The 23,282-nt window shown below is 39.0% G+C and overlaps 1 protein-coding gene across 3 annotated transcripts in view; it reads right to left on the reverse strand.

Moving 5' to 3' along the window:
- The window catches only part of LOC126464817 (microtubule-associated protein futsch-like), a 481,068-nt gene that overhangs the window by 18,364 nt on the left and 439,422 nt on the right, over nucleotides 1-23,282 (reverse strand). For all 3 annotated transcript variants that reach the window (XM_050096261.1, XM_050096260.1, XM_050096262.1), the window contains 3 exons: nucleotides 21,955-22,032; nucleotides 12,106-12,181; nucleotides 10,699-10,824 (listed from right to left, as the gene is read on the reverse strand). In XM_050096261.1, the coding sequence (XP_049952218.1) occupies nucleotides 10,699-10,824; nucleotides 12,106-12,181; nucleotides 21,955-22,032 (280 nt within the window). The remainder of the gene's footprint in view (nucleotides 1-10,698; nucleotides 10,825-12,105; nucleotides 12,182-21,954; nucleotides 22,033-23,282) is intronic.

The raw sequence follows: 23,282 nt of genomic DNA on the forward strand, positions 1-23,282 counted from the left end.
TCAGCTATATCAAAAGTAAAATGAATGCGGCTAACGTAAAACACGACTCTCCATGCATAATTATTATTTGGTACCTATAGGTACAGGCTGTTTTTGGTCTCCACACAAAACATGGAAGTTAAATTTCCACAAACCACAATAAAGGATCAGATATGCAGAGTGACATGTGTGTAGTACCTGAACATGCAAGTTTAGCATCCAAGACATTAAAAAAACTTATGAATAATTTCACTTTTAGTCTCATATAATATGACTATACAAAATGTCCACAGATTAAGTACCAAATTATTATTACAGTCATGATAGGTATTTATATACACTATCTGTGCAGAATAAACAATAAATCATCTCAGGTTCAAATTGAGCATAGATCTCCCCTGATCAACTTAGGGCTTGAATGCCTGAGAGTGAAGTACCAATCATTTGGCAGATAATGGAAGTGACTTGTAATTAGTTATTCTCTTCCCCGACAACAAACAAGGAACTTGTAGCTGAAGTGAGCTTTGCTGAATGATGGATATTTAATCATAAGTGTTATTCTAAATGATGACAGGGATTCATTTCTTTTTTTCCAGATGCAATGGAAAACATAGGTAAACTCTCAAAGTTTAGTTGAGCAACAATTGCAGGCAGCCTAAGTTACTGGACAGATGTCAGTTATAGCAGTGTTTATAAAATTGCAGTAAGACCAGAGCACTTTATACTCTTGAATATAATGAACATCAGATCTTTAGTATTATCCGCCTCCATTTTACTAAGAAATAGGGAAAAGACCCTCCATCTGAGATCTCTATTTGGAGACAATATAATAAATTTGCAGACATGGGTTGTTTCTATAAAGAGAATCTTCCTGTGTCAGAAGCAATAGTGAATCATATCAGGGAAATTTATCACCACTGCTCTAAGAAATTGACTACATGAGGCAGCAGGAAATGGGCTCTACCTCATACCAAATTATATCAACAAAAATAATCAATTTTCGAAAATACAGTATAACGTAACTGTATAGATAAAAATCAGCTGACCGAGCAGCGGCAAGAGAACACACATATAAAAGGTATTACATAGCTTTCTGAGCCACTGGCTCCGTCTTCTGGCAGAAGGGTTGAAGGGAAAGAAGTGGCGAAGGAAAAGGACTGGTGAGGCTTAGGAAAAGGGCTAGAGTTTGGAAAAATCACTAAGAACCTTGGGTCAGGGAAGACTTACAGGACAGAGTGAGAAGGAAAGACTGATTCTTGGGGACTGCATTGGACGAGATTTGAAAACCTTAGAGCTTAAAGGCAGAAGGTATGGTAATATGCAAGACAGAAATTACTGCTAAAACATTGTGCATGAGATAATAAGAATGAAAAGCTAAGTGCATTTCACGTGATAGAGGTGGGAGGGGGGATGGTGAAAAATGGACAGATCAGAAAATGAAAGAATTAGAACACTAAAACCAAGTGAAGAAGGAAATAGTACTGTGAAGAAATGCTGAGACCGAAGAAATTAATGTAAATTAAGGCCAGCTGGATGGTGGGAACTGAGGATATGCTGTAGCACCAGTTCCCTTCTGCAGAGATCTGAGAAACTGGAGTCTGGGGGAAAAATCCAAATGGCACATATGGTGAAATAGGCACTGAGGTCACGACTGTCATGTTGTAGTGCACGCTCCACAACAGGATATTGTGTGTTGCCAGTATACGTCCTCTGACTAAGCCCATTCATCCTAACTGATAACTTGGTAGTAGCCGTGCCAATGTAAAAGGCCGAACATTGTTTATGTAACAGCTGGTATATGATATTTGCCATTTCAAATGTGGTTCTCCCTTTGATAGTATATGTTCTACCATATACTGGACTGGTATAGGTGGTAGTCGGAGGGTGCACAGGGCAAGTCTTGCAGTGGGGATGGTGGCATGGGTAGGAGCTATAGGGTAGGGAAATGGGTGCAGAAGGAGCATAGGGTCTCACAAGGATATTGCAGAGATTGGGAGGGCAACGAAAAGCTATTCTAGGTGTGGTGGGCAAAATCTCGGACAAAATGGATCTCATTTCAGGGCATGATTTTAGGAAGCCATGGACCAGTCAAAGTAACCTTACCAGTCTTTTCCTTCATCTCTCTTCCTTCTCCTTCAACTCTTATGCCAGAAGAAGGAGGCACTGGCTCCAAAAGCTGCATACTAATACCTTTTACATGTGTGTTCTCGTGGCACCACTTGGTGAGTAGATTTTTTATCAAACAGTATTATGGCATTTGTTATGAAGGTAAAACCACAGAACTTGCATCTGTGTCAAGCTTTAATAGATAATAACAAAAGCCAATGTTTGAAGTTTAGTATCGCATCTAGAAGATGACATTTTCTGGCAGACTAGGTTCCAGCAATGAAGTGACCCTTTCTGGCAGACTAGATTCCAGCAACGAAGTGACCCTTCATGTGATTGGAAAGGCAAATGAACTAAACATTCATATTTCAGGAGCAGAAAACATCCATTGTTATGTGGAATATGTACATAACACCTGTAAAATGATTGTGTTCAGCATTGTTGCAAAAACAAAGGTCTACAGCTCATACTTCTTCACTGAACAGACTGTCATGTCACAGATGTTGTAAGTGGGAATGCTTAAATGGCTGTAATCCCTGTCTGAATGATGACAGAATGGTGCACCACATCATTTCATCAGAAACAGCTAAAGCAATGGGTCCAATGAGGGACGGATGGTGCTCAGAAGCATAACCCTGCGCAGCACATTCTTCATACCTGATACCATTTAATCTCTTTGGAAGAGGTTACTTTGCCCCTCTTCTGTAGGTGATTACTCTGGAACTGAAGCAACCCTTCCACACTGTTTTCTTAAACATTGCCTCTGACATGTTGGCATGTGTGTGGAACAAAGGAATTACAATAGTGATGTTTGTCGAATGGTAAAGGGCACACATGCATTGAGCATTTGTTAAAAAAAAAATCTGTGTAAAACATTGGAAAAACCTTTATGAGTTACATTACACAACAAAACAAGATTTGTATTCCTACATCAATTGTACTAGTTGCATTTTTTTTTAAACTGACAAACATCAGTTGTTTTATATAATGGTGTTTTGAGGTCTGGTGTCACATTGACGAAGTTCTTCATCTTAAATATTAAGAACACAGTGGGTCATAAAATTAAAATTTATCAATTGAAGACATAAAGTCTGGAGGGTTAATCTCATATCTCCACTCTCTATGTAGATATAACTACAAGAACGAAGAAAAGTATAATTCACGTCTATCATTTGATTCACCACTGGATGCAGTTTTCCATTTTGTGCTGTAACTTCAGTTACTGTATTCGTTGGCAATCAGACAATAGCAATTCCAACTATCAACAGTCGTATTAGGAGTGCAGGTAAATTTTATATCAATGATATAAGGGGGAAAAAGTAAATTACTATGCTTAGCCAGTTCCTAACTGTGAAATTCTGAGAAACTGGTGCCTGGGGAAGGGATTGAAATGGCATGTATGGTGAAACAGGCACCAAGGTCATGACTGTCATGTTGTAGTATGATAATTACATCTGCCTTTAAGAAATAATCCAGTTCATGTACTGCTTCCAAGACAATCAATGACTGCCACCACATGCTATAAATTAGTATGAGTTATTGCCATCAGAGAGAGCTTGAATTTTCCTCTTTAAAGTTGGAAGGTTTGAAACAAGATCCACACAACTTTATGATGAAAACAGGGGTATTGTTAATTATAGAAAAAAGGAGGAAGAACTGCAACATGTAAATGGCAAAAATTGGAAAAGTTGCGACTTTTGTAGGAATGTTTCTAGGGTTTATCAAATGTGTTAATTTAATGCAATTCCTCTTTTTATAAAAACAAAACATGCAACAGTCCTTCTAGGACTAATATATTTCAGGATGATGATAAAATGAAACAACCAATGGAAAAAAAAGCAAATCAACTTTTTCTTTGTGTTCAGTCAAAGACCATTTGTGAAAAAGCATACATCTGTCACCTTATGAACTTCTGTGAACAAGAGATCTGTAGTTTATCCTCATTTCTGTAGTGTTATATTACTACCATGGAACAAGTTCTTCCACTATGTAAATGTGTGATAACTAACCAGCATACAACTTTTCAAATATTTTACAAACAACAAACAGCACAGCTATTGTACAGCATCTGCAATACTTGTCATCAAACTACACTGCATATGTACAGAAAAAACACTCACATAAGTCACATTGCAAGCACTTAAAAAGGGGTACAGATATCAGTTCCATATAAAGCAACTACTGCATTCCAAAATTATACTATTAAAGCACTATTAAAGTGCATTAGTTCATAATATCCTACTTGTGCCGTATTATACTACAGGTACATACAACTAAGGAAAATCTGCAGCAAAATTAGCATATTAACTCGTTTCTTACTTCTGTATAGTTACTTGCAGCTGTACAAAGATCACTGTCTATATGGAACACGATATCTGGGATTTTACTACTACAGCTCTGAAAGGAGTAAATATCAAATTCCTTGTTGTCTGAAGCTGCAGTACCAATTACTATAAGATAGTTGTTAATTCAGATGTTGATGCACAAAATGTGATGCCGTATAATGCACGCCAAAAATCATACTGTAAATCAAGGAAATGGTCAAACAACATATTGCTCTGGGGATGCTTGGTAAAGTTAGACGTAAATCAGCTAAAAATGCAAAAAAATAGGGAGGTCCACTCAGTAAAAAATTCAAATTCTAAGTAAGCAGCAAACATTCACGTCAGGCTGCATTCCCAATGCTGCACATAAAAAATTTTATTCAAACTCACAGCTTCTGACCGCGTGTTTTGACGATTTCCCATCTCATGTGATCTGGATAACTCTTCGTCCACTGATGCAGAAACTCAGATGAATTTTTCTTCACATTGGTGATAACATGAAAACATGTTAGCAAGAGGCACTGAATGAAGTAACCATATTTTCATATGCAGCACACAGAAGAAGCTGTTAAAACTGACTATTACTTTTCATGTTTCTTTATGTATTAATTGTTGATGCACATTCCTTGCTCAAGCAATCCACTGATGCCATTAATGCATCACGTGACTTATCTCAAATATCTGTTACAGTTTCTCCTTTTTTATTACAGCACAAAAATATCTGGCAATTTAGTCAACAGGTCAACATTTGTGGAATAACAATAATTACAGATTTAAAGTTCTAAATACTATTCATTCTCAATTGTAAGTAGTTAAAATGCAGTTATTTTTAGCTACATAAAGACACTTGTGAAAAAATTGTCTTGGCAAAAGTTATTCACTACATTCATGCCACGACAATATGCAAGGAAATGAGTGTCTTACTTACTGGCACTGTTACTTGCCAGGTTAGTTGCCAGTGTCATCTTGACACCACTTGTTTCTTCCCACGCTTTCTGTTTATGCAGAAATTGTGATGACGATTTGCTGCGGCTTAGTTTATTGTGATGCGTCTGAGACTTCCCTGAACTTTGTCTTAGTTCTTTTGTAGCGTTGTGTCTATGTCCACTTTGATTTACACTAGAACTGCTAGTAGCTTCATGAAACAAGTTATCAAATGCTTCATCCACGTTTTCTAAACTGTCATCAAGTAATGCAATGTCACTGGGTGCATTGGAGAAAGTTTGTTTGGTAACCGTTTTCCTTAGATCACTCACTGCTTTGGTTGCCTTTGCATGTGTTTCACCAGTTTTTATCCTTCCTTCACTCGATTTTTTTGACAGGTACGCTTCCACTTTACGTTGTTTAACTTCTACACTCTCAGGTTCTAAGGCAGCTTCAAACTGCTTTGGGAATGCTAGCGAATGACTAGATTTTGCTTTGACTAACCCTGGTGAACGCCTGGAATTAGGACTCGGGACAGTTGGCAGGTCAGGTAATGCCAAGCTCTGTGGTCGTCGTGACTTTGGAGACTGACCAGGTGAGAGTTGGTGCCATGATTCAGATTTCTGCAAAAGGCTTGACGGGGAGACTGATGGAGGAGCTACAGTTAATTCATCTCCTGGTCCTGGACACACTTCATGCTTATAACTAAATTTGGGGGATGATGAATACGAAGGTGAACCCTGACGTTTAGAGCTTGAGACATTGCTGGACACTGGGATCTGTAGACGGGTAGTTAATACAGATTCTCCAGCTTCATCAGTTTCCTCTGTGCTTGCTGTTATCAGTGAATCTTTAGGCATCTGACATTTCCTATTATCAAAAACTAATTCCTTTCCTACTGTTTTTATCTGTGTTGGATGCTTCCCAGTGCTTTCGCAAGGCCGACTTTCCACAGATAGCGATTTGCAGGATTCTTTTCTCAGCTTATTATCTGTGACTACATCATTTTCACCCCCTTTAAATCTCTGAATCACACTGCTCAGATTAGCTGCAGCCATGTTTCTTTGTTCGAAGTCTTGCTCATCGTACCTATGCCTCGTCTTCTGCGTTACAGTAACAGCCTGATGTGATACAGGTCCAGTCATTATATGAGATACAGCCATTAAAGCCTCTGGAGAAGGTAGTGTTGGGTCTAAATGGGTAGCATTTTCCGAAAAGGACAGTGGAGGAAGATTCTTATTTGTAGTTTTCTGAACTAATGACTTTTCAGACAAAATTTGATGAGCTTGTGGGGCACATCTGTTTTGAACAAAAGCATTTGGGTATATAGCTGTTGTTGCTGTTACACCAGCACTGTATGTCTTTGGTCCTTCAATGTGAACATTCTGAGAGTCAGGTTGAAATAAATATGGCTGTGCTGTATTGGAACTGCTAGTATCCTGAGCACTTGGTCGTATTCCATATTCATAACAGGTTGGTTCCCCAAGCTGATTGCTCATTTGAGTTGACTCTTTGCTCTTGTTGCCACTCTTAGACAAATGGCTGTACAAAATTTCCTGTTGTTTCTTTAGATGTTCTTTATTGTACTTTTTACTGTTATCAAATGTCTGCACGAGGTCTTGTGGTATGTGTGCTGGCATAACAGGTGCTGTGGAAATCTTGTCATCTGGACCAGCATTTGGAAAAATGTTGTTTTCTTGCAAACGAGCCTGCACTATGCCAGGTGCAGCTGGAGGTGGCAAGTACATCCTCGGAGGAGGATCTGGTGGAGTCTGCTTAAACACTGTCAGACCTGCCTGTCCAATTTTTTCCATACTTTTACTTCTGGGTAAAGGTGGTGGTATAGGTGTTGGTGACGTCTCCCTTGACATGTTCTCAAATTTTGCAACAGCTGTATTTAAAATTCGGTTTTCTGAACTATTAGAATTATTGTCCTTAGTCCAAGGAAGAAATTGACTGACTGGTGACAGGAGCTCATTATTAGGCTGTTCTGCTGAGGGCACAAAGTTTGCATGCCTTAGGATATTTGAGGACACTGGCTTGTTCTGAGGTGTATTGTGGATTAGTGAGTTCTGTATGTCTGATGGGTGTGTTTGAGAAGGTGAAAACTTTTGTGTTGCAAGTTGTTTAACAGTTCCAGTAAATGATTGTGTAGCCCAGGGATTATATCCTCCGTCTCTTGATTCTTCTTTCTGTGCTGATTTTTTCTCAACTGGACGAAATGCTGACATAGGGGCATGGGAAAATTTATTTATTTTTACTGGCGGTTGTGTTACAGGCACATTTTGAGAGGGAGAAAACAACTGTTTTTTTGAAAACACAGTTCCAGCAGGAGTCCTAGCATTAGCAACTGTAAGTGAACCAACAACAACTTGTTCTTCAGGAACTGTGTTCTTTTCAGCCCATGGAAGTTTACTTTGCTGTTCCTTCTGCTCCTGATCTCTCTGTTCAAAAAGTTTTCTTAAGAATATGCTGCCTTGTTTGCTCAGCCTTGGGCCATTGGCCATGGATCTGGAAGTGGTGGACTTGACTACTGCTGCCGAATCATCCGCCGATTGCCAAAAGAGTCGAGCAGCAGCTGGGCCAGAATTTGATCTGTAGTCCCTTCCCACTTGTGACTGAGACTTATCATTTGATGATTCAAATACAGTTTTAATGTTGGAAAACCTACTACTCCAGTGGTGTCCACCTCTTGCTGATGGATTGTAGCTTTTAATCTTTACTTTTTCTTGTGGAGATTGGTCCATTTTATTGTTCTGTTGTTCTAAGAAGGCAAGAAATTTTCTGTCACTTTCTGTCTTTGGCTGCAAGGCTGGTGGGGCCGGTTTTCCATTGACTGCAGTTTTGTTGCTGCTTCCAACCCTGATAGGTCCACGCAAAGCAAGATAAGCTGCCCGGTGTTTGTCAGTTGGTTGTGAGTTACCACTGTTGTAATTCTGATCTGCTTCATACTCATCATCTGAGGAGTAGTCTGATTCATCAACAGTATAGAAATTAAGTGGTTTTGGTATATCAATAGTATTTGCTCTCTTCATCTTTTGTTTTTTGTCACTTCGTGTACGAAATCTAGTTGGAGTTTTATTATCTTCTCTTGCCATTTGCAATAATCTCTGGGCTGATGACACAGGTTCGTGTATGTGGTCAGAACCACTGCTTTGCCACACAGGACCACCATGTGGAACAGCCTGCTGATTGTTAGATACATTATCAAATGGTTTATTATTTTTTGTGGCTGTGTGTTCATCATACCTGTTAACATCACCAACCCATTTTGACCCCTGAGGCATGTTATTTGACTTATCACCATGTTCTTCACTTGTGATTTTGTGTATTTTGTTTTGGTCACTTTGTGATTCGTAATTGGGGGAATTGTATGACTGGATCAGACATGTAGTATTATTTGTGTGTGTGACACTCGATTGACTAGAATAAGTGGGATTTTTACTGCCAACTTGGACATTTGTTTGCTGTATGCCACCTTTCTGTTCTGCAGACTGTTGTGCAGATTTTACAGTACTGATTTCATCTTCTGATTCTGATGTACAACTGTCATCACTGCTTGCATCAGCATCGCTGCTTTCAGTATCACTCTGATTATTGTTTCCCCTCTTGTCAGTTGAGTGTTCTGAGTAGCCTTTCCTTCTGTCTTCTTCCTGTGACAATTGTTTATTTATAGCTGCTTTGTGTATAGCTATCTGCATGGACTGTGCAGGTGTAAATAAAAGAATGCTTGGGTCATAGTCACTGCTTGTGCTGTCCAAAGAGGAAGAATGTGAGACAGTTCTATGGTGAGCAGTATCTCCAGTAATTGTGACATTACCTTCTTGCAACAGAGCCTTTCCTTGAGCCCTATCTTGTAAGCTACTACCACTGAAAGAAAGCTGTGGAGCACTAGCCCTTGAATTCACACTATCACTTGACGAATCTTTCCTGTTCTGGACATAATCTTTATTTATATTTCCACTATCTGACCTTTGTGGTGTTGATGCTTTTGAATTAGTGCTACTTTCACATGATGACTGTGATCCTGTTCTTGGTAGTGACCTGTCTTGTGTTTGTCTGTGAGGTGGAGATGATGTATTCATTTGAGATGTATTTTGGGAAGGAGTATTCTCGGCATCAACATTCTGCGAAGCTGCATCCCGGTATGATGCAGATGCATGTTTTCCAAGTGGCCTTGGACCCATTTTACCAGGCTTAAATTCTCTGACAACAGCCTTCATGGGCTGTCTTCCAACACCTTGGTACATTTGTGGGTGAAATAGAATTTTAGAAGTTTGTTTTGTATCATTCTGACTGCTTGGTTCAGTGGCTGTTCCAACTTTCTCAGGCTCATGTTTCATACTGGTTTCAGAGGGTTTATCATTAACGTGTGAACCAGGTTTGCTGTCTTTGTTTGTCTCATCTGGCTCTCCTTGTGGTGGGTGTCCCTGAACCTTCTGCAAATGTCTCACATGCTCTGTCTCTATAGGACAAGAATTGTCGTTGTTTATCTCAATAGGGGAAAAGGGTTTAGCTGTAATGTTTCTAGCAAGACCTGTTCCTGATTTAGATCGCTGGGGAGCAAAGTGGACAGGTCTAAAAGCACGGATGGCAGGTGATGCTTCCGACACTGGAACTGAGTGACTTTTGAGAGAAGTATCAATGTCCCCTGCAGAACCTCTCTTCAGCCTACTGTGAAAATTATGATCACTGGGTGAAACGGTATCTGCAGAATCATTTTTGGATAGTCCTGCAGTGACAGGCGAGCTTAGGGCACTCTCCTCCATCAATCTCCTGGCATCTGCCAGCTCTTCCTCTGTGACTCCAACAGTATGCCTATTCAGTCTTAACCTTCTTTTATTTGAAAACCTTTTTGATTGCTGTTCAGAAATTTGGGGAGCCTGGGGTACAACTGTCCCGGTGTTCTGATTCCAGGGTGGTGGTGGTAAATTTAATGATGCCTGAAGTCTAGAAACAAGTTGCAGGAGGGCTTCACGTCTTCCAGGATCTAATGCTGCATCACCCACACTACCCAGCTTGCCACTTAACTGCAGAGAAGCCTGCAAACGCGAAAGTGCTGTCTGAACTTCTGCTAAGAGACCAGGTCCTAAAACTGATTGTGATGACTGAGTGGTTTCTCTGCCAGTAGAATACTGATGTCTCTGTTGTTCTATCGAATCCCTCAGTCCAACTGCAATGTATTTCAAATCTTCTCCTGACTCGGTGCCAGAATCTTCCACTCCCGCAACTGAACTACCGTTTGTGTCTCCAGTGCCCTGCTGTGCACATGGTGTAGCACCCTGAACTTTCTGCTGGGCAGCTCTGTCCGTAAGCAGGGAAGACCGCAGCTGTTCAACCAGCAAGGGCAGAAGTGAGGACTCACCCTGCTGCACTCTGCGGTGCACTCTCGTTCCATCCTCGCCTTCTATGATTTCTTCTGAAGTCATTACAGAAGAAGTCTTGTTGTCATCATCACCAGCAGCGACTTCAGCAACAACATTTGCACATGCTGGAAAACAATGAACTAAATCATGTCCTATTTTAAACAATCATAAAAAGACAAGTGCAATAATTATAGATAAAAATGGAGAAGAAAGACAACAATTCACTGTATAAACAAGCCATTCCACAGTTAACAGACACACAAACAAGGAGCTTAACACTGTAACTCAGCTTTTGATCTTGTTTTCTCCTTCAGAACACACATATACTGTACAGAGATCAGCCCTACTCAATCTGTTGCATTAATAAACAAAGCCATGTCATTAATGAACAAAGTCATATAATACTCTGAAGTAGTGGTTTATGAGCTGTCTTAAAATGTTTATGTCCTTGTTTATATTCCTATTGGCAGTGTAATAGTTCTGATTATATTTATCCTTTTTCAGTGGCTTAACTAGGGTATAGCAGCCGAGGTGCTGTTTTGTGGCAGGCAAAAAAAATGAGAAGATGCAAAAGAAAATAGGAGGGTGGAAGGCAATGCAGGAGAGGGAAAAAGAAGAGGAAGTTGGAGAAGAAGAAAAATGGTGGGGGTTACTAAAACGGGAAGGAGATAGATATGTATGACAGAAAATCATGACAAGATTCTGACTGGAATGTGTTGAGAAATAGTTCCATATGGCTTATTTGTCCCTGATTTGCTTTCTCAATACAATGGGTGGGTCAGAATTTGCTGAACAACATTAAAAACAAAAAGCTAATTACTGTATTTCATCCACTGACAGGCCTATTGACACATATTTCATTGAAATGTGAAATAAGTTGCATTGAAGTAACATTAAAGTAAGTATTTTTCCTGTGCACTTTCAACAGAGTAACAAACAAATGCCTAAAATCTGCTACTGCAAGTGATGCAAGCTCTTTTGTAGATAAAGCTAAAAATGCCATTTATTTATTGCAATACTAATATTAAATTTTCAGCACATTATGTGTGTGTGTGTGTGTTGAATACATAATATTTATAGACTAATGATGTACTGGTACCCTAAAATTTGGAAAAGATTTTGAATCGATAAATAAACACTTAAAAACAAAACTTTGGTATCTCTGATTCGAGTGCAAAATCTTCCCAGAAAATATACATGTGTCACAAAACATGAATATTTTGTGCTTTAATTTTATACAGCATTTGCTATTTTAAAGTAGTTAATTATTCTTCTCAAGAAATGATGATAAATGTTCCAAAATTCACTTTGCCTATACTATTGGGAGAGATCCCAGATATGAACCTCACACTGTACAATTATCTGTTAAGTGCTGTACAAGAACAACAACTGATGATCAGGCGTACCTTTCTGTTCAGCCATGACAGTGCGTAACCTCGCTCTTATTTGTCTTCGGCCCTCGTAGTCTGTGCAGCTTTCAAGCTGAAATTTAAAAGTAGCAGTCTATTAATACAAGACTTGACCATACTTCCATTTCCACACAATATGTAAACATACTTGGTCTACAGGGATGTATCTGTATGTATTGCAATCTGTGCAATGTTTTCAGTCCCCAAACAGTTATAAAGAGTCTGAAATGAAGTTAATGTCTGATGGATGCTGAAGTTCTGATGGGAAAACTCATTATGCTTCTAACAATAGTAATCAGGTGCACTAGTAATAATTAATCAGTATTACAATGGAAATATACATGAAACGTCCAAAAAGCAAAGTTCCTTTTATCAATATGTTTCACATTTGAAGTAAATAAATTGGGAGGACAAAACTAAATATGGCATTTCTTTGTTGAAGTTAAATACGCATATGGCACCTTTTAAAAAAATAGCTAGGCAATTAAAAATGAAAAAAAGAACATAGTACACCAGCCCCTTCAGACAACTTGTATAAGCTTGTTTAACACATGTGGGATTGTGCAACTGTGTGTTGCGTACCTCTCTTTACAGCTGTTTTTATGAACATGTATAAATACTTCACACACACACACACACACACACACACACACACACACACACACACAGGCACACACAAGTTTTCTCCATTTTTAATCTTTTGTAAATACTTGTTTATGAGCCCCATATTGCATAAAAAGGGGGATAGATCTGATGTCAACAATTACCGTCCAATCTCCCTTCTAACAGCTTTATCCAAAATTTTTGAGAAAGTAATGTATTCAAGAGTAGCTTCACATATCTGTAAAAATGAAATACTAACAAAATGTCAGTTTGCTTTCCAGAAAGGTTTTTCAACAGAAAATGCCATATATGCTTTCACCAGTCAAATTTTGAATGATCTGAATAACCGAACACCTCCCATTGGGATTTTTTGTGATCTCTCAAAGGCTTTTGATTGTGTAAATCATGAAATTCTGCTAGACAAGCTCAAGTATTGTGGCATGAGTGGGACAGTGCACAAATGGTTTAATTCGTACCTAACTGGAAGAGTGCAGAAAGTTGAAATAAGTAGTTCTCGTAACATGCAAAGATCAGCACATTCCTCAAACTGGGGAACAATCAAGAATGGGGTTCCACAAGGGTCAGTCTTGGGTCCTTTGTTGTTCTTATTATATATTAATGACTTGCCATTCTATATTCATGAAGAGGCAAAGTTAGTTCTCTTTGCTGATGATACAAGTATAGTAATCACACCTGACAAACAAGAATTAACTGATGAAATTGTCAATACTGTCTTTCAGAAAATTACTAAGTGGTTCCTTGTAAACGGACTCTCACTGAATTTTGATAAGACACAGTACATACAGTTCCGTACAGTGAATGGTATGACGCCATTAATAAATATAGACCTTAATCAGAAGCATATAGCTAAGGTAGAATATTCCAAATTTTTAGGTATGTCCATTGATGAGAGACTAAATTGGAAGAAACACATTGATGATCTGCTGAAACGTTTGAGTTCAGCTACTTATGCAATAAGGGTCATTGCAAATTTTGGTGATAAACATCTTAGTAAATTAGCTTACTACGCATATTTTCACTCATTGCTTTCATATGGCATCATATTTTGGGGTAATTCATCACTGAGGAATAAAGTATTTATTGCACAGAAGCGTGTAATCAGAATAATAGCTGGAGTCCACCCAAGATCATCCTGCAGACATTTATTTAAGGATCTAGGGATATTCACAGTAGCTTCTCAGTATATATACTCTCTTATGAAATTTGTTATTAACAACCAAACCCAATTCAAAAGTAATAGCAGTGTGCATAACTACAATACTAGGAGAAAGGACGATCTTCACTATTCAAGATTAAATCTAACTTTGGCACAGAAAGGGGTGAATTATACTGGCACTAAAGTCTTTGGTCACTTACCAAATAGTATCAAAAGTCTGACAGATAACCAACAAGTATTTAAGAAGAAATTAAAAGAATTTCTGAATGACAACTCCTTCTACTCCATAGAGGAATTTTTAGATATAAATTAAGAAAAAAAAATATTTAAAAAATAAAAAAAAATAAAAAAAAAATAAAAATAAAAAAACACAAAAAAGTAGTTATATTAAATTAAGTATGTTGTTAAATTAACCTAATTATGTCATGTACTGGAAAATTCGACTCGTTCCACATCATTACGAAATGTCGTATTCATGATCCATGGAACTAGTATTAATCTAATCTAATCTAATCTAATCTATGAGCTGTTTGAAGAAAAGCGAAGTATTACAGAAATACAACATTTAAGGTGCATATCTGGAACACTGATAATGGTTGAAATGGCTCTGAGCACTATGGGACTTAACATCTGACGTCATCAGTCCCCTGGAACTTAGAACTACTTAAACCTAACTAACCTAAGAACATCACACACATCCATGCCCGAGGCAGCATTCGAACCTTAAGCAGTTGCAAGAACAATAGCATAGACAATAGACTAAACATCTCTTAATGTTCTTGTAATACACTAATGTCCATAATCTAAGGGATCTTAAAGGTCCAAAAAACATGAATGACAATTATAATATGCTCCCTAAGCTGTGCTCTTGCAGTATTGTAACAAATGGCAGCCATATTATGTATTAGGTATGCAACATGGTGTCTCATATTTCTGGATAAATGTCCTCTTGAAATAAAAAAAAAGTAGTCAGTGCTGATAAAGAGTTCAGGTTGCAATCTTTTATCCTAGTGTGTCCCAGGTGTAATCATTTGTATTTATACCCAAAGAACCAACTGGATGCTCCAGATGTGTGTTCTCTCCACGTTCACGTACTATCCCACTAAGAGAGTCCAGTGTGGTCGGACATTACCATCCATCAGATGGGACCCAAGTGCAATGCCCACAACTGTACCCTCTCAAAAAACCACACATGCCACTGACAGATGTCATCATATAAACACAGTCATTAAAGTACTCCAAAGAAACACAAGCAGTGGACTATGAGTGCCTAACATCCTAGTGTCTCAGATGAGAATTGAGATGCTGGCATATAGGTCCCTTTCCATAATATTGGCAGTTTATTAACATGTCTCAAGAGATGCCCAGAGGAGCAGATGCCAAGATCCACTCAATGACCTGAAGTGCGACACATCCACGGATGCAACACTAGCGTTATGTTCCTGGATCCACTCACAGTGGCCTTAATGTGCAGTGAACACCCAGCATTGAGAACAAACTTTCCAAACTGATGATATGCAGTCTGACAGGAAACATGTGACACAGATGCTGCCATGTGGTCTCTCAAGCTTGGGGAAGTGCCTTGGGTACTTAGGGTGAGGTATTTTTCCTGGCACTGGCAATTGGCATATGGTGAACTTTTCCCGAACTGCCACTGATTGTTTTCCATATTTTGGAATCTTTTCCACAGCTGTGAAATGAGACTACAGGCAACATTAAACTCTGTGCCCACTCCATGCTGGCTGGGGCCAGGCTCCAATCTGCAAACTACACAGCCATGAATAATATTACCTAATGTTTGTTTTGCTATGACTTAATATCCTTTGTCAAATGCACAAATTCAGAGCCATTGTGGCCGAAACATCTGTTCACATGGACTACTGCAGGTGCACTGAACAATGCAATGCTGTACCATGGCTGTAGTGTATTTTTATGTTATCCTGCCATGGTATTGTCCTTACCATACCATAACACTACAATTTTTCTTGTGGATTTCAAAAATGGCTTATAAGCATTAGTGCATTTATTTTTTTATACAGTGATATTTAACTGTGATGCAGTGATAGCACTAGGTCATACATGTTTAACTCTCTGTACCCTTTAACAGTATATATACGGATTGAGAAGATGGTGTTTCCAGTTGCACAAGTGGCAAAAACTAGAGGGATTGTGTTAAACATTTCACAAACAAATATGCCACACAAATGTAAAGAATGCTAGCCAGTCTAGATTACTGCAAGTAATTCATTAATACTCTACCGAGAATTTAAATTTTTCTTTTAAGCACATAGCTGCAATCATGCTACAGGTGTAGCCTCCCAGTATGAGTTCTTGCAGGGCCCAAATACCAAGCCATGCACTTCGTTCCAGTAAAAGCTGCTGACGGGACACACTTTCATCTATATGCTGAATGCACTAACGTACCCATACCATTGGCTACCCAACAGGGAGATTTGAAAAAGGAGTCTTGCGGTTGCTGTTGGCCGTTTCCTAGGTGGTAGAGGGCACTGAAGTTTCTCTTGATTTTCAAGTTTTCACACAGAGCAGACTGCCTCATGTTGTCTGCCTCCATCTCTGCTCTCTCGGACTGGCCGACGGCTGGGTCAGACATGAACAATCTCTCTCTCTCTCCCCTTCTATTCCTGCATTTCACTATCACTCAAAATGACAGATATATTTACAGTCGAACATGGACCAGCCCTTGTGTACATTGTGCCGCCAGAATATGGTCAATATTTCTGGCTTTCATTTCAAACTGTCTCCCTTTCAGAGCGCCCCCTCTCCCAACCTTGACACGGACCACCTCCACACTAGGTGCAGTCTATATACAATATAAAGAATAATGCAAATACCAAATATGTGGTCATCATGTGCACTAGGCTTCAATACAGGAACATCAACAATATTATGAAAAAGATAGATTGTTACTCACCATGAGGATGTCATCCTGAGTTGCAGATAGGCACCATGAAGAGACTGTTATATGTAGAGCTTTTAGCCAATGTCTTCTTCAGAAAGAAAAACACACATGCATTCACACAAGGAAGCAAATCTCATGCACAGATGACTGCTGTCTCCAGCCGCTCCAGCCAGAATGCAACCGCGACATGTTGAACTGAAGCACCAATCCAGAGTGGGATGGGGAAGGGGGAGGGATAGCAGGGTATGGGTAGGAGGAAAGATTTCAGGCTGCCACACACATATTTCTGTGGCACACCCAGGTTCAAGGCATGCCAAATCCACTTGCCCAGACTTCTTATTCCAGTCCTGTCACAGGCTTATCCTACCCCATTAGAGGCCTGTGAAAGCAGTTATATCATACACCATCTCTGCTACAACCACTGCACAGCTTTTTATAGCGATATGACTACCAATCAACTGTCCACCAGGATGAATGGCCCCCACGAAACTTTGGCCAAGGGCGAAGTGGACCTGCCTGTGAGACAACATGCAGCTGAACATAGCATGCTCGATTTTAATTGGTGCCCCACCACTTGGGCCATTTGGATCCTTTCCTCCACCTGCAGCTTTTCTAAACTGCACAAATGGAAGTTATCATTACAACACATTCTCTGGTCCTGAAATCAGCCTGCCCTCAGCCTATGGTAACTTATGGTCCCCACACTCTCCACCCAACAGTTTCCATCCCCTCTGTTCTATCACCTCCTCCCAATCCATGCCCCATCACTCTCATTGTGTACTGCTCCCTGCAAACGCAACCACTGGTTCTTTCCCATTCTCTGTACCTCGCCTTTTCCATTCTCCTCTCCCCCCCTCCTACCCCCCATTTCCCCCTTTAGCCCCAAGACACTGCACCTGGCAACACACTCCATCTGGCAGTGCTGACTTCTCTACTGCCACCCACACATTGTTATCCCTCCCCCTACACCACTGCACTACAGACTGCTGCTTCAGTTTGACACAACACAGTTGCATTCTGGCTGGAGCAGCCAGAGATAGCAGCCACGTGGGCATGAAGTCCACTTGCTTGTGTGAATGTGTGTGTCTTCCCATTTCTGAAGGAGGCTTTGGTTGAAAGCTCAATGTGTAACAGTCTTTTCGTTGCACCTGTCTGCAACTTAACATGTCCTCTTTACTGCAGAAATAATAACTTGAAACTAATCATATAATTTATACCAGTAAGATGCTAACTTTTACCCCTGAAGCTATAAGGCTACTACCGCTATATTACACAGTATTCCTTGTAATAATTAACTAAATGATGAATTTCACTTGGTTAGACTCTTATGTGATCATGTCATTCACTGTGAATGGTATTTATTTATTTATTTTTATTTATTTATTTATTGTTCCGTGGGACCACATTTAGGAGAAGTCTCCATGGTCATGGAACGAGTCAATACATGAAATTATAACACGATTGTAGAAACAGATAAAATGAAATATAAGAAACATATTCAGGCGACAAGTCGTTAGTTAAAATAAAGAAAATCAAGAATGTAACACTGGAATTTTCTTAATTTTTTAGCTCTTCCAGGAGCTCCTCGACAGAATAGAAGCAGTGAGCCATGAGGAAACTCTTCAGTTTAGACTTAAAAGTGTTTGGGCTACTGCTAAGATTTTTGAGTTCTTGTGGTAGCTTATTGAAAATGGATGCAGCAGAATACTGCACTCCTTTCTGCACAAGAGTCAAGGAAGTGCATTCCACATGTAGATTTGATTTCTGCCTAGTATTAACTGAGTGAAAGCTGCTAGCTCTTGGGAATAAGCTAATATTGCTAACAACAAACGACATTAAAGAAAATACATACTGTGAGGGAAATGTCAAAATTCCCAGACTATTGAATAGGGATCGACAAGAGGTTTTCAAACTTACACCATACATAGCTCGAACAGCCCGTTTTTGAGCCAAAAATACCCTTTTTGAATCAGAAGAATTACCCCAAAAAATAATACCATATGACATAAGCGTATGAAAATATGCGAAGTATACTACTTTTCGTGTTGAAATGTCACTTATTTCAGATACTGTTCTAATGGTAAATAAAGCGGCATTTAGTTTCTGAACAAGATCCTGAACATGGGCTTTCCACAACAGCTTACTATCTATCCGTACGCCTAGGAACTTGAACTGTTCCGTCTCGCTTATAACATGCCCATTGTGTCTGATTAAAATGTCAGTTCTTGTTGAATTGTGGGTTAGAAACTGTAAAAACTGAGTCTTACTGTGATTTAGCATCAAATTATTTTCCACAAGCCACGAACTTATATCATGAACTATCATGAACTACATTATTTGATAATGTTTCAATATTACACACAAGATCCTTCACTACCAAGGTGGTGTCATCAGCAAACAGAAATATTTTTGAATCACCTGTAATACTAGAAGGCATATCATTTACATAAATAAGAAACAGGAGTGGCCCCAGCACCGACCCTTGGGGAACGCCCCATTTAACAGTGCCCCATTGGGACTGAACATCATTACCACTCTCAATATTGCGGAGGATTACCTTCTGCTTTCTGTTCTTAAAGTAGGAGGCGAACCAATTGTAAGCTACTCCCCTTACTCCATAATGTTCCAACTTCTGCAGTAATATTTTGTGGTCAACACAGTCAAAAGCCTTCGTTAAATCAAAGAAAACACCTAACGTTCGCAACCTTTTATTTAATCCGTCCAAAACCTCACAGAGAAAAGAGACTATAGCATTTTCAGTTGTTAAGCCATTTCTAAAACCAAACTGTACATTTGACAGCAAATTATGTGAATTTAAATGCTGCAGTAACCTTGTATATACAACCCTCTCGATAACTTTAGCAAACACCGATGGCATAGAAATAGGTCTATTATTGTCAACATTATCCCTGTCTCCCTTTTTATAAAGTGGCTTCACTACCGAGTACTTTAATCGGTCAGGAAACCGACCACTCCTAAAGGAAAAGTTACAGATATGGCTAAGTACTGAGCTAACATACGTGGAACAATACTTCAGTATTCTGCTAGATACCCCGTCATATCCATGAGAGTTCTTGGTCTTTAGTGATTTAATTATTAACTCAATCTCCCTCTTGTCAGTATCATAGAGGAGCATTTCAGGTAACAGTCTCGGAACACTTTTTTCTAAGAGCGCTATATGATTCCCTGTTGGGACTAGGTTTCTATTTAGTTCACCTGCTATATTCAGAAAGTGATTATTAAGTACTGTACATATATGCGACTTATCAGTAACACGGACATCCCCACTACGCACTGATTCTATATTCTCGACCTGTCTCTGCAGACCAGCCACTTCCTTTACGACTGACCATATGGTTTTAATTTTATCCTGAGACTTAGCTATTCTATCTGCATACCACATACTTTTTGCCTTCCTAATAACTTTTTTAAGCACCTTACAATACTGTTTGTAATGGGCTGCTGCATTTAGATTTTGACTGTTTCTAACGTTTTGATATAATTGCCACTTTGTTCTACAAGATATTCTTATCCCTTTAGTCAGCCACCCAGGCTGCCTGTTTGTGCTAGAACCCTGTTTTGAACATTCTAACGGAAAGCAACTTTCAAAGAGCACGAGAAAAGTCTTGAGGAAAGCATTATATTTATCGTCTACTGTATCAGCACTATAAACATCTTGCCACTCTTGTTCCTTGATAAGGTTTACAAAAGTCTGTACAGCAACTGGATCAGCTTTCCTAAAAAGTTGGTAACTATATTTAACATGTGTTGCAGCACAAAAATCTTTTAGACTTAAAATTTGTGCATCATGATATGAAAGGCCATTCACCTTTTTGCTAACAGAATGCCCTTCTAATAATGACGAATGAACAAAAATATTGTCTATGGTTGTTCTACTGTTCCCTTGCACTCTCGTTGGAAAGAATACGGTTTGCAAAAGATTATATGAATTAAGGAGGTCTACCAGCATCCTTTTCCTTGCACAATCACTTATACAATTAATATTGAAGTCACCACATATAACTAACTTTTTGTATTTCCTATAAAGTGAACCAAGAACCTCCTCTAGCTTTAGCAAAAATGTTGTGAAATCGGAGTCTGGGGATCTATAAATAACAACAGTAAGAAGTTTAGCTCCACTAAATTTAACCACACCTGCACAACATTCAAACACCTTTTCAGTGCAGTACTTTGAAACATCAATTGACTCAAACGGGATACCGTTTTTCACATACATGGCTACTCCCCCACACCGCAAAGAGCTCCTAGAAAAGCTGCCAGCCAACCTGTATCCTGGTAAAGGAAGCCTCTGAATTATCTCCTTATTTAAGAAGTGTTCAGATATACCAATAATTTCAGAGTCAACATCTATAAGCAGTTCACTAACTTTATCTCTAATACCTTGTATATTTTGATGAAATATACTAATTCCCTCATTAATCGGATACCCAAGCTTTGTAGAAAGTGGTTTCTTTGTTAGAGAGACTTCCCTTAAGCAGGAATACCTATCAGCTGACTTCAATCTAAAAAAGGTACAGCTCTAACACCCACAACTACCGGAATTTTCCCATGAGTGATCCCACCACCCCCACCTATGCTGTCACCTATAAGTTTTGCCAACCTCCCCTTCCCATACCTGTTGAGGTGCAGGCCATGTCTAGTGAAACCCGTCCTACTGATAGACTCCACCGACACCACTGAAATGTGACTCATGCCTTCTGTCATCAGCGCACCGCCAAGTCTCATGTTATTACGCCTGATGGCTGTATTAAGATGAGGCCGATTGTGACGCTGAAACAGTTCCACGAAATGCACATTCGTGTTGCCAGTCTGAGTGGCTATCTTTTGCTATATTTGAAATAAAGCATTTTCTTACAAGTGCAATAGTATTACATTTCAAGATGTAGTTCACTTTTTAAATCACATCTCAGAAAATAAGTGTATAAGGCAAGAATTTTCATTGTTTTAATTTTGGAACAGACCATTATTAAGCAATCATGGCATACTAGGCTTGTACTCAAACAGTTCAAGTATAATAACATGAAACAGAATAAAGAACTTTGTAAATATAAGGTAACAAATTGTTTTATCTGTTAGTATCTGTTACTACTCTAACAATTAGAAAATTAAACAAAAGTTGTCTTACAAGATGTCTCAACAGTGCTTCGTCCCAGACGTCTTCAATATCGCCTTCGAAATTCTTACTGTAGCTCGATGAGATAGTCTGCAGAAAGAAAATAATTTTCATGAATTCCAAGTGCAAATTTTGAAACATAATAATATATTTTTTAAACATGCAAGTTCAAGTTACAATAAAATAGACATCATACACTATATCAGTTGTGTGAGACCCAAGTTTCTCCTCAAATATACAATGTTCAAATAATTTACGGGAATACAGACAGGTGACTTCCTCAACAACTGCCAATATTTTGACAGCTGACCACCCTGTCATTGTCAAGGCAAACCTGCAGCAAGGCGACCAATGCCAGAAGTTATCAAAAGTGAAAATTACTAAACAATGGGTGAGGCAGCATAAATTTGCATAAATTCTGCATGGTATCCTACTCCCTCCCTTGGAATACAGACAGGTGACTTCCTCAACAACTGCCAATATTTTGACAGCTGACCACCCTGTCATTGTCAAGGCAAACCTGCAGCAAGGCGACCAATGCCAGAAGTTATCAAAAGTGAAAATTACTAAACAATGGGTGAGGCAGCATAAATTTGCATAAATTCTGCATGGTATCCTACTCCCTCCCTTGTCAAAAAACAGAGGGTCAGAATCAATTCTACATCACCCTTTCCCATTGTTTAGTAATTTTCACTCTTGATAACTTCTGGCGTTAGTCATATTTGGTTGTAAGGTAGTGCTAATGTTTACACAGAGTGTGTGTGTGTGTGTGTGTGTGTGTGTGTGTGTGTGTGTGTGTGTGTTTCATCTTTACAGAATTGCTCTGCAAACTGAGGTTTTAAATTCACTAGCACAGCACTTATTTGCTGCAGATTTGCTTAGAAAAGGACAGGGTGGTCAACTGCCAAAATACTGGTCATCAATTATGTCACCCAGCTGCTTTCCCATAAATTATTTGTATATCAGTCCTTTATTTGCATTATAAAAGTGCTGCATTACAAATGTGCCTGTTCAGTGCTGAGTGCCTACTCTATGTGGTGAGTAGCCAACTATCATAATTTACAGATAATGTAAATGATATCATTCATGTACAGTACATGTAACTGAAAATTCATGGCAAAACAAGTCATTCGAGGAGGCTGAGCGAAATGCCTTCCAGTGACACTGATTTGGGTGTGTTTTAACAACACCATTTCCTAAAGTTCACCATTTGGTGTGGTATGTATTCTGAACATACAGAACCAGGGGATTCACATGTGTGTTATCTTTGTTTTCATATATACAGAAACTAGGATAAAAGACAAACTAATGCTCTGCTTTATTCCTCAGTGTAGATAAGC

The sequence above is a fragment of the Schistocerca serialis genome, chromosome 1 (assembly GCF_023864345.2).
Source record: "Schistocerca serialis cubense isolate TAMUIC-IGC-003099 chromosome 1, iqSchSeri2.2, whole genome shotgun sequence".
Classification (NCBI taxonomy): Eukaryota; Metazoa; Arthropoda; class Insecta; order Orthoptera; family Acrididae; genus Schistocerca; species Schistocerca serialis.